This window comes from Neoarius graeffei, chromosome 6 (genome assembly GCF_027579695.1).
Source record: "Neoarius graeffei isolate fNeoGra1 chromosome 6, fNeoGra1.pri, whole genome shotgun sequence".
NCBI classification, from domain to species: Eukaryota; Metazoa; Chordata; class Actinopteri; order Siluriformes; family Ariidae; genus Neoarius; species Neoarius graeffei.
Window position 1 is genome coordinate 13,917,473 of NC_083574.1, and position 13,372 is coordinate 13,930,844.

Genomic DNA, 13,372 nt, shown 5'->3' on the forward strand with positions numbered 1-13,372 from the left:
ATATTACACTGTTGCGTGAAGATATGAAGTTTGTTTCGAGTGGTGAATCTATATATATTTTCAACACGAAGATAAACTTCATATATTTGCAACACCATGTAATGTTCTTTATATTATATGGACCCATCAAAAAAAAAAAAAAACTTGCAGGTTAATCAAAACAATTTTAATTTTGAACCAGTTCACCATTTTGACAACGCTCACCTAGTCAGTGTGAAAACACTGGGAGTGATGTCATTGGAGTGAAATATCGGGAAATATGTCATTCAGATCCACGATGTATTTCATATGAACAAAGTGAGTTTTTCAAGACAAGAAGATAAACTTCATATCTTCAAGACAGCATGTGATTTTCATTCTATTATATAGACACATTCACAAACAAAAAGGACCCAAATTTATCAAAACAATTCAATGATTTCCTTACAAATGACATCTAGAGATTTATATCATGGTTTTGGTTCTCCATGTCCCGGATCGAGTTCGTATGAAAAATACAAGTGGCATATTTCCCAGTAAAACACTTGTGTCCATAGGATATATACTATTATTATACATACAGGACGCTTTTTCCATGGAATAAAAACATGTATTCTATTCCCATCTAGCGGGTTTCATTCGTTTGGTTTGATAGCGTGCAATATTATTAGCATATCACTTACCTTATGTGTATTATGTCACTCTACCCAATGGAGAATGAGCATTGAATATGGTTTACAATATTGCATGGTTATCAAGACAACATGATGTCACATGTCGGAGATGTAAAACTTTCGCGCTAGCGAGTGACTGAGAATTTGTAAACAAATATGGCTGCCAGATTTGCTTCATTAAATGAAGAAGATTTTGAGAGAATTTTGAAAGAGAAAAACATGTTGAACTCCTGAAAGAAATGTGTATAGTAATAATAATAATAATAATAATGTTTTTCTCATGGTATATCAGATATATTCCATTCAGCTAGCATGATATTGAACTCATCTTTAGCTTGCAGCTGAATGGAATATATCTGATATACCACTCAATGCCAGCCAATATTATTTAATTATTATACATACAGGCCACTTTTTCCATGGAATAAAAACATGTATTCTATTCCCTTCTAGCAGGTTTATTGATGCCATGCAATATTGTTATCATATCGCTTATCGTCCATGTATTACGCCACTCTCCCCAATGGAGAATGAGCATGCAATATTGTTATACAGTAATATTGCACATTGTCAAGACAACACGGCATCACATGCGAAGATCCAATGACAAAACTTTTCTATTGCGCATGCACACAATCATTTCTTTGTCGTCCAGGAGAGAGATAAGATGGGGTTAATTCAGTGCTTGGTTTAAGCACTAAATAAATAAACTGAATCTAAAGACATTCTGAACACCCAAAAGGCTACCAAAACTTCATTATATATTCTTCATGCATATTTACAAGAGAAAAATATACCAACGGACATCAAAAAACTGGAAAAGAGACATCGGAGATGTAAAACTTCCATGCTAGGGAGTGACTGACAGTTTGTTCACAAACATGACCGCAAGGTTTGCTTCATTAAAAGCCAAAGATCTAAAGAGAAAGATGCACTGAACACCCAAAAGGCTACCAAAACTTCCCTGGATATTCTTCACGCATTTAATCTTCTGCACTAAATATATGGAAAAACTGGAAAAGAGACATGTCAGAGATGTAAAACTTCTGCACTTGTGAGTGACTAACAGTTTGTAAACAAAAATGGCTGCGATGTTTGCGTCATAAAAAGTGGAAGATTTAAAGAGAAAGACACGCTGAACACCCGAAAGGCTACAGAAACTTCACTGGATATTCTTCATGCATATTTACAAGAGAAAAACATACCAACAGACATCAAAAAACTGGAAAAGAGAGCAATAGCGGAAATATAAAGTTCTACTTGGAGGTGAGGAAAAGTGACGGAGACTTTTACAAGAGGACTTCACTCGTGGACTTCACTCAGCAAAGCCTTTTTGGCTTGAACAACTGCAATGTAACAATTAACTATGACCAAAACTAACTTTAAGTGTCACCCTGTATATTAGCTTGGATATAAGTTGGGTTGTTGTTCAGGCTTTTTCTACTTGTACCATTTTTATTGTTAGACCTTTGACTTTGTACATGTACATTGGATTGACAGAACATTGAATTACATTTGATCAGAATCAACATTCGATATTGATAAGTTACCCCCCTGTTCTTAACTTTTTGTAAAGTCTATAATTGTTCCATTGAATGTGCATGTATAATAATAATAATAATAATAATAATGGCTTTTTTGTGGTATATCAGATATATTCCATTCAGCTAGCATGATACTGAATGAGTCAAAGATGCGTAGTTGAATGGAATATATCTGATATACCACTCAAAGCCAGCCAATATTATTTAAATATTAGCTTAAGATCAGTCCACATACAGACATATCAACTTGTGAAATTTATAGTAGAAACTGTACAGTTTGCTGTTTGGTACAGATACATATACAACACATCACTCATCACTAACATTAGCTGGCTAGATTCTTGCGAACAAAAGACAAACAAAAATGGAGGCGTCCATTTTTCTAGCACTTTGTAGCTTGAGCACAAGGAGGTTGAAAATGGCATAATTCCAAGTTTTGACTTGTGAGGTAAGTCAAGACAACATACCGTAACTACACCTTGACTTACGTTCAGCAGGTGAAACTGGCTGCAGATGTCTGTCTGGATCTTAATTTCTGATTCCGAAATGTTTATACCTGAGTACTGTTCATACTTGATGCTCCCAGCAAGAAATTTTTGACCTTTCAGAAAATAGTTGTATCTCAGATCTTTAACCTTTTTCCTACCATGAGACAGCAAAGATCTAAGGTTGTCTGTGCAAGTGTTATTACAGGATATGCTTAGTAGAAGGTGTGACTGAGAACGCAGTTTTCCAGAGATAAAATTCACAAAGTGTGTCCTGTTATTGTGTATTTTCTTGAAGGACATTTTCCTTTTTCTGACTACCTGGGAGTTTGTCTCTGGGAGTGCAACAATATTGAGAAAAGAGCTGCATTATTTACTAGTTAATGAAATGTATTGATTATTCAATTCCTGTGTAACTACTGCAACCCCTACCGTACCTCTCTTTTGTTAACATTCATTGTCGCAATGACAACAAATTACTTATCCTTTAACCACAAAAGACTCTTTGGAGAGATAGTATCATGCAGTGTTGGAGTTTATCAAAATTCTAAAACAATATAATTTTAGATAAAGCAAGGCTTTTGGGCTTGTCTGAGGTAACACGTCATCAATGGAGGATTGTTTTCATAGATTAGTATTCAATGGAGCTGGAAACCAATGTAAAGTTGTCTTACAAAAGTATTCATCCCCTTTGGTGTTTGTGCTTTTTTGTCACATTACAAGATGGAATTAGGTTAACCTGGGGCAGACTTGGGCTGAAGTGCTCTTGAGCAAGGCACCTAACCCCGAACTGCTCCCTGGGTGCTGTAGCATAACTGCCCACTGCTCTAGGTATGTGCTCATTGCTCACTTGTGTGTGTGTGTGTGTGTGTGTGTGTGTGTGTGTGTGTGTGCGCATGCGTGTGTTCACTGCTTCAGATGGGTTAAATGCAGAGGACTAATTTCAACATGCTTGAGTGTGCATGTGACAAAGGCTTCTTCTTCTTCTTATAAAATGGATTTTTTTGGGGGGAGTTAGCACAATTTGATTTACACAACATGCCTACCACTTTAAAGGTTTGATTTTTTTTTTTTTGGGTTGTGACACAAACAATAATTAAGATGAAAAACAGAAATCTAGAGTGTGCATACCGGTGGGTATTCACCCCCTTTCATATGAAGCCCCTAAATAAGAGCTGGTCCAACCAATTCACTTCATAAGTCACATAATTAGTTGATTAAGATCCACCTGTGTGCAATCAAAGTGTCACATGATCTGTCACATGATGTCAGGATAAATCAACCTGTTCTGGAAGGACCCTGACTCTGCAACACTACTTAGCAAGCAACATGAAAACCAAGGAGCTCTCCAAACAGGTCAGAGACAAAGTTGTGGAGAAGTATAGATCAGGGTTGGGTTATAAAAATATCCCAAACTTTGAATATCCCAGGGAGCACCATTAAATCCATTATAGCAAAATGGAAAGAATATGGCACCACTACAAACCTGACAAGAGAAGGCCACCCACCAAAACTCACAGACCGGGCAAGGAGGGCATTAATCAGAAATGCAACAAAAACACCAAAGATAACACTGACGGAGCTGCAAAGATCCAGAGACGAGATGGGAGTATCTGTTCATAGGACCACTTTAGCTGTACACTCCACAGAGCGGGGCTTTATGGAAGAGTGGCCAGAAAAAAGTCATTGCTTAAGAAAACATGTTTGGAGTTTGCCCAACAGCATGTGGCAGACTCCCCAAACACATGGAAGAAGATTCTCTGGTCAGATGAGACTAAAATGGAACATTTTGGCTATCATAGGAAATGCCATGTGTGGCGCAAACCCAACACCCTAAGAACACCATTCCTACAGTGAAGCATGGTGGTGGCAGCATGATGCTGTGGGGATATTTTTCATCTGCAGGGACAGGAAAGCTGGTCAGGACTAAAGGAAAGATGGATGGCACTAAATACAGGGCAATTCTGGAGGAAAACCTGTTTGAGTCAGCCAGAGGTTTGAGACTAGGACAAAGGTTTACATTCCAGTAGGACAATGTCCCTAAACATACTGCTAAAGCTACACTGGAGTGGTTTAAGGGGAAATATTTAAATGTCTTGGAATGGCCTAGTCAAAGCCCAGACCTCAATCAAATTGAAAATATGTGGCATAACTTGAAGATTGCTGTACACCAACGCAACCCATCTAACTTGAACAAGTTGGAGCAGTTTTACCTTTAGGAATAGGAAAAAAAATCCCAGTGGCTAGATGTGCTACGCTAATACAGACATACCTCAAGAGACTTGCAGCTGTAATTGCAGCAAAAGGTGGCTCTACAAAGTACTGACTTTTTTTTTTTTGGGGGGGGGGAGATACCTATGCACACTCCAGATTTCTTCTGTTTTTTCATCTTAATTATTGCTTGTCACAAAAAAAAAATCACCTTTAAAGTGGTAGGCATGTTGTGTCAATCGAATGGTGCTCACCCCTCAAAAATCCATTTTAATTCCAGCTTGTAATGCAAAACCCAGGACAAACACCAAGGGGGATGAATACTTTTGCAAGACACTGTATTTGCAACTTGCAACTGCTCATTATTAGAAGTGTCCTAAGTATAAAATACATTCATTTTGCACTTCAACGTGACCATGCATGTTCCGGAATATCAGATGAAAGCACAACTGGACCAACAGGAGTTTGTTATTTAGCCACTGTCAGAGGGTTTTAGCTCTCACTGTGACTGTCTGATCCAGGAGCAGTGCCCATGTTACCCATGCTCATTCTGCATGGTCACAAATAGCACCCTGCCTACAGAACAAACTAGTCAGCTAATGTTAGCATGCTTGATATAAACTCTGGTTGTAATCTTGCAGCACACTGCATGTTTCCTACACCAGAATAAATGCAGGCCTTTCTCTTCAGCTCGGTACATCTTGTACTGCTTTTTAATAATAAAATAATAATAAGTTAAATTTATATAGCGCCTTTCAAGAAACCCAAGGACGCTTTACAATTATAAACAAGGGAAAAAAATAAATAAAAAATTTAAAAAATTAAAATAATAATAAATAAATAAATAAATAATTTAAAAAAAGTAAAAAGTCCACCAAGTAGGGGTCAGGATGTAATTCCCGTGGTGTAGCAGCCACAGTCCCACCAAAAGGCGCATGAAAACGAGTCCCGCATCTCCAGCACCGCCGCTGTGACGCCGCCAGCAACATCGTTCGAACACCACGCCATGGATCCACAAAGCGAGCAGAGAAGCTCCGCCATGCAGAGCGCTGGTATGTCCAAACCGCCTGCACAGCTGCCGCGACACCACCAAGCAACATCGCTTGGAACATCACGCCAAGCGTTAAAGTGCAGAGCGCTGGACAACCATGATGTAAAATGAGCAACGAGCTCACTGCAGTCCATAGCTGGGAGCACAGGCATCACCCACAGCGAACAAAGGCCTGAAGGGAACCAACACCCAAATTAGGTCGGGAGCTACACCACAACCGGCGGACAAAACACTCAAACAAATATCAAACTACACAAACACACAGAAAAAATAAATAAATAAATAAATAAATAAATAAATAAAATGAAAATAGAAAAAGAAAGAAAAATAAAATAAAAGCTCTGGTGAGAAGTGGCAGCCAGAATGCGCACGACGTACTCTCAACCGGAAACATAAACGGAAAAAATAAATAAACAAATAAATAAATAAATAAATAATTTTTTGACCAACAGGGAATAGGTTCTTGAAACGGTTCCTTTCAGGATTCTTTAAACCTTGCTGCCAGCTAGTCAGCTAGCCCATGTGTTCACCAGTTTTGAATGGAACCGGTGTAATTAAGGATGCGTCATGAACGGAGGGCATTGCACAATGCATAATGGAAGTAAACAGCAGTAACAAGATTGTGGTGTGCATCAATTACCTGCGAGCTTTTGTTCTGTTATTGCAGATATTTGTTTTCATTCTCTTTTTTTCTTAAGATGTATCATTTTCCATTGCATTCTCCATTGCTGCACTCTGCTTCCTCTCCAAACTAATGACACACATAGTCCATGCTGGAAAAAACAGCTATATTTTGGTTCCAGCTGGGAACCATCTTTTCAAGGTTTCAAACCTTTTTTTTTTGTCAAAATGCTCTGAATGGTTCAAAATTTGGAGTGCAGACCAGAACAGAACCCACTCCCTGTTGATGGAAAAGGGATATCAGAGGCTACCTCTAGCTAGTTGACTGAAATGTAAGACATTGGTGCAAGCTTATCAAGCTGTCAAGGGGTTAGGGCCAGCATACCTCCAGAGTCTGATCTGCCCCTATGTGCAGCCAGATCCCTATGCTCTGCTACTACTGGTCACCTGGCCCCTCCTCCTCTCTGCTCCTACCCAGCCCACTCAAGACTATTGTCTGTCCTGGTTCCCCGTTGGTGGAATGACTTTCCCATTGAGATCAGAACTGCCAACTCCCTGACCACCTTCATGTGCAGACTGAAGACTCACCTCTTCAGGCTGCACCTCTCCCCTGCCCACTGTGTGACTGTGTTTCGGTCTAGACCAACCAGGTTGTGTATGGTCTAGCCTGGGGTTAGCTGTTTGAGTTCTCTATTTAGTTGTACTTTATGTGGTTGGTTTGCTTCCTTGGCTATTTGAGTATTGATACTTCAACAGGATATTACACTAGGTATTGTTGTCACTGGTTCAACTGGCACTAGAACTTTCTTGTCTAGAAATTCAGCACTTCATGTACCGGACACTCATTGTACTGTACGTCGCTCTGGATAAGAACATCTGCTAAGGCCAAGTTTACATTAGACCGTATCTGTCTCGTTTTCTTCGCGGATGCACTGTCCGTTTACATTAAAACGCCTGGAAACGCCGGGAAACGGGAATCCGCCAGGGTCCACGTATTCAATCCAGATCGTGTCTGGTCCGGTGCTGTGTAAACATTGAGAATACGCGGATACGCTGTGCTGAGCTCTAGCTGGCGTCGTCATTGGACAATGTCACTGTGACATCCACCTTCCTGATTCGCTGGCGTTGGTCATGTGACGTAACTGCTGAAAAACGGCGCGGACTTCCGCCTTGTATCACCTTTCATTAAAGAGTATAAAAGTATGAAAATACTGCAAATACTGCCCATTGTGTAGTTATGATTGTCTTTAGGCTTGCCATCCTTCCACTTGCAAGTGGTAAGTGACGCGCATGCCCGATATGCACTGAGATCACACACACAGCGGCTCAGTCCCGAATCACTGCTTGTGTGCTTCACTCATGCGCTCTGTGAGCTGCGCAGGGCCGGAGTGCGCACCCTCCAGAGAGCACTCGCTGTTCAGGGCGGAGTGATTTGGAGCGCAGGATGCCTGCGGAGCCGAGCGTATCCGTGTATTGGCGTTGCTGTGTGCACGCGAATCGTGTATTGGCGTTGCTGTGTGCACGCTAATCGTTTTAAAAACGTTAATCTGATGATCCGCTGATACGGTCTAATGTAAACCCCACCTAAATGCCATGTAATGTAATGTAATGTAAAATCTAGTGTAGGGAAAAAAAAAACTATAATGCTTGGTTAATGCCATTTTTTTAGTTTATTATCTAACCTGTGTATTTGTATAACTTGTCCAAAAAAACTGTCCAAAAATATGGAGAAACTTACCAAGATGTCCGATTAGTCAATAGTTGGGTATCTCGCTACTACTTTTCAACAATACAAATTCCACAATGAGGACAAATCAGCTGAATCATTCACAAGCTTCCCAGTGAATTACTAATAAATGCCTTGTATGTTCAGTCAGAAAAGGACTGACTTCTTTTTCCTCTTATAATATTACACTTGCGCATGCCTGTTTGTTTATCTTCGCTCTCTAGCTCTCTCTTTGGCCATCTGTCTTTGGCTTCTGTCTGTCACCATGAAGTCTGACTTCTTTTCTGCTTAAAGTTTGACTTATCTGAGCTAGTTAACAGTTATTCCATGAAATCAAGTCGTACATGAGCTGATATATGACGAGATTGAGTGGAACAACTGTTTTATTCTATCCACATTCACTGGATTTTGAGAAACGGAGCATTTGTATTTTTTGCGAATTCGATGAACAACTTTATACAAAACATCCAACAAAATAGTTTCAGCTTAGAATGTAAACAAACCAGGAAAATGACAAGAGCAAATTATGAAAAAAATATTTTGTTGCTTTTTTTTTTTTGGTGGGGGGGAGGGGGGTTGTTTTCGAGTAGAATTTTTATTACATCCTTGGTTGGTTCAGCAACACGCTCTGCCATTTTATTTTTCTCTACTCATGGTATATGAGCTGATATCCTAGTAGTAGAGTAGCCAATCAGAGCACGTGATTGCTCATATCCAGTGAATGTGGATAGAATAATATATGATGTATGCATGACAAAACTCCTAGATACACAGTACACTATATGAACCAAAAGTGTGTTGAGACCTGACCATCACACCCAAAGTGCTTGTTGAAAATCCCATTAAAAACCATGGCGTCTAATATGGAGTTAGTCGCAGCCTTTGCATCTATAACAGCCTCCAATCTTCTGGGAAGGCTTTCCAGTAGGTTTTGGAATGGGGATTGGTGCCCATTCAGCCATAAGGGAATTAGTGATGTCAGGTGAGAAGGCCTGGGGTGTAGTCTGCATTCCAATTCATCCCAAAGATGTCATTTAAACATCACTTTCAGGTGGACGGTAGATTTAAGAACACTTGAGCAAATGTACCAAACTCTTTCAGCAAAGAACTTTTTTTTTTTATCTAACCAATGAATAATAATAGAAGATCCAGTCTTGACCTTTAGATATTTGTGTTGCAAGTGGCTGAAAGGCAGTGTCCAAATTAAGTTCTCGTAGAGAGAGAGTGTGTGCGTTGCAGTAGAAATGTAGCAACACGAGTAGATTTCTGCCATGTGTGAGATTGCACACTCTTCCAGAATGGCAGGCTTGATGACTAACTCCCAACTGCTTGTGTTATTTTATGTAAGTTGCCGGCTGAGTTGCATAAGTCTTCTCTCTCAATTTCTCTCTTTCTCCTACACACAGACTTTATTTTACTGCTTATTTTATTTTATTTTTTACCTATTTCATGTCTGAAGGGACATCTAGGTCAACAACAATCTAGCCATGCTGTTAAGCCAGGCATTCAGTCAATATTTGATCAGCAGCGGAGCAACAAGTCATTAAAATAGACAATATATGGACTGAGAGGCCAAAGTGAGGTTCACCAGTCGTCGTCCCCCTCCCACACACATCATTAAATGTATACAAGCGATACCATCCTGCTTATATGCATGCAATCATTAATCACCGATTTAGCTGACACATGCAATACATCTTACTCCTCATCTCATATGGAAAAAGATTAAAGATTTTCTGGAACATTAGTAATCGGTACAATGGTCACAGTCACTCTGAACAAGCAGCCCATGGCTGTAACTGCCATCAGGATGATGCTACGATGTCATCACCAGTACAGCAGGCAGTATTTGTCTACTATTTCTCAGAGTTCCTTTCAAATTGAACATGTTCCTGTTCTGGGTCTATTTATAGTGCTTATGCATATGTGAATTAGGAGCGTGTGCAGGACAGTGGTTAGCTCTGGGGTTTATAAATAGCTGGAGCTAGCATTATTTCCACTGCTTGCCTCTGATGATCATCAATCATGTTAACGTCTGGAGTGAGTGTGTCACGGCGGTGTTGTACAATGCGCTGTAACGTGCCCTTTTCCTCTCTTGACTGAGACACACTCTGGTGAAAGGGATGATGGGATACAAAGGGGATCAGCATGACAGAGTGGGGATGCGGAGGTCCGGCTGCCTCAGGGGGTCCTACATGAGGCTATGTGTTATTGCTGAATAGAGAAAGGCATTGCAGGTGATGAAATGAGAAGGAGCACATAGATAAAATGATATAATGATACAGAGATTTCAGATAGAGGTGAGACACTTCTCCTGAGAATGCCCTCTCTGTCTTACTCTCGCTATCTGTCTTTTTTCTGGTTCTGTCTGCCGCATACACATATACTTTGGTTCTTTTTATTAAGCTTTACAGCACCTTCAGCGAAGGACAGAACAGAGTCTAGGACAAGCAGATCTTATTCTGACATTCAGGGTCAAACATGCATTGCTATTCTATACACACACACACACACACACACACACAACCCAGTCTCTTTTTCATGTAGAGTAAGTAGCTGACAAACACCTACGCACAAAGACAAAAAAAAAATGGAATCGGCTCCTTTTATTTAGTGTCTTACATACCTCAAGAGACTTAAATATGCACATTATGCCATCTTACATAAGCCATATGAACTTCCTCTTCCGTAACTGTTATCCTACCACCTCCATCATAGCTTTAAACAAACACTCTTGCATCAACTTATTGCTTTTTGTCATGCGTGAATACTCTCTCTCTCTCTCTCAGCTCAAACATAACATTGACACAGACACACAACATATTTGTAGGTTTTTTCACACATGCAAACACATACAATGGAATCTTTTAATCTTGTTTCCATGGCAGTTGGTAGAATACAGTAGGAATCCAGCTGATAGCAAAGTGCTTACATAATGATTGCTGTGCCAAAACCTACCTAGCACACCTCAGTGTTCTACCTCCCTTTCCCTGTTGCACATATTTCCCTGCCTCACATTCTGTCCAGTCTAAAATCCAAACCATTTTGGCAAATCCCCGCACGCAAATCCTGTCATGTGGTCAAGTAACAAATTAATCTCGCCTTTCTGTCAAACACTCACTTTTCCCTCACCCTGTGAGTCTGCACCTTCACCAGCACCCCTCCAATCATCCCGGGAATTATCAGCAAGTCACAACAGAGAGAAGGACAAACGCTTGTATATAATTGTAGCCAGGCAAACCATGTTCTCTGTTCTACCCATTTAAATATTTAACATCAAGAAACTATTGATTGATACCATCAAGGTGATGTTTTCTGGCCATCCAGATACATAATTGTCCCACTAATTGAGCTATTGCAGAAATGCTTTCCACTGCAAGACAACTTTGGTTACTTTACCTCAGAATTACGACTAAATGGGTCATATTTGTGAGGGTGCTCAGGGGGATTAGTTTTGGTGTTTGTTTGCTTGTCCAAAAGGACAGTGTAAAATGGAGGAGTGATTTCCAGTCTCCATCCTCAAGGACCTCTTGTGTTTTCCCTGCTCAAACACAGGAAGAGACAGAGGAAAAACAGCAAAATAGGCAGGGCTGGTGTCGTCCAGGACTAGGGTTGGAAACCACTGATTTTGGATTTTTCACATGTTACACCTCAAACCAGGTTGCCAAAATCCACAAGAGTTCCCACTTTCCTATTCCCTTTCTGAAAAGGTATAAAGTGGTCTATGTTTTGGATAATTTGTATGTCTTAAGGGCAGTATAACCTTGAGGAGTCACCAGTTGGATAAGGCATGTTAGAGCAGGGACCAGTATGAAATATCCCAATATACTCCTGTACCAGATCAAGGAACCACTAATCTAGAAAACCTTCAATTGCTGAACCTCAACCCAGCTTGTCAGAATACCGAAACCAAATTCCACAAGCATCCCCACTTTCCTGTACCCTTTCTGTAAAGTATATGGCAGGTTGTATTTTAGAGGGTGACCAGGGCTGGGTTGGATTTCTGGGTTACCTGGAGACCAAAATCCTCAAGTGTACCCACTTTCCTGTGCTTTTTCTGCAAAGTGTTTTGAGGGATGCATTTTAGAGGGTGAACAGGGTTGGGTTGTCTTTCTGGATTACCCTGAGACACTTGGCAACTAGACCAAAGTCACAAAATCCTAAAGCATCCAACTTCCTGATTCTTAGGTTAAATGAGTGAAACACTTTAGACAAGCGGGTATAAGTGTCTAAGCAATTCTGCAACTTGTATACAAGACCAGAACACAAATCACTCAGAAGATCCCAAAAAGCCCCTCCAATTTCCAAGCAGTCTTACCTCCCGCAGCTCTTTGGCGACATCTTTGAGCTCTATGAGAATGCCTTCCAGCTGCTCGATCACCATCTTCATGTGGCTGCGGATGCGCTCTCTCTGGCTGGGGATCTCAGAGGGTTCCTGGGCAGGAGCTCGACTCTTGGACATCCTTCACAGGCGGAGCAGGGGCGGGTGGGAGGAGGGCTGAGCGCGGGGGCAGGCCGAGCCGCGGCCCATGTCTGGAGCCACCAGGAGCCGCAGTGCTACTGATCCGATCACTGATCCGATCTCGGGCTCGGGCCACGCAGGCGGGCTCCAACATCTTAAAAACACCCGCAGAGCCAGGAAAGCTGGTGGGGCCTGGGCACAAGCCTCCTCCTGCACAGCACTGTGGGATGTCCAAGAGCACCGCAGGAAGAGGATGATAGAGAGGAGAATGTCGGAGTCATTTAAAATGTCTTAAATCCGAGAAAGTGCTGAAGGGTGTGATCCAGGTACATGGACTCTAAGACAAAAAAAATAAAATAAATAAATAAAAATTGCCATAATGTGGAAGGAGAATTAGGTTTTCTTACAGCATATATTTCTCACCCTGCCTTTATTGACTAAAATCTGTTGCCACTGTCTATCTAATGAAGTTACCCTAAGTGTAGGTGCTACAAAAGATCATTTTCAGCTGAATAGATGGCTCATGAAAAGAAAGAGGCATTATGATTGTCAATGGTCCACTTTGAACACCCACACAAAATCCTGACCAGAAGGAAATACCCCATTTTTAAACAAAGCT

At 40.7% G+C, this 13,372-nt stretch overlaps 1 protein-coding gene across 1 annotated transcript in view; it reads right to left on the bottom strand.

Annotated features, from left to right (window-relative positions):
• insyn1 (inhibitory synaptic factor 1) overlaps nucleotides 1–12,714 on the bottom strand; it is a 180,590-nt gene extending 167,876 nt beyond the window's left edge. The window contains exon 1 of the mRNA XM_060923338.1: nucleotides 12,610–12,714. Within this exon, the coding sequence (XP_060779321.1) occupies nucleotides 12,610–12,681 (72 nt within the window). The 5' untranslated portion in view covers nucleotides 12,682–12,714. The remainder of the gene's footprint in view (nucleotides 1–12,609) is intronic.
• Nucleotides 12,715–13,372: the final 658 nt, after the last annotated feature.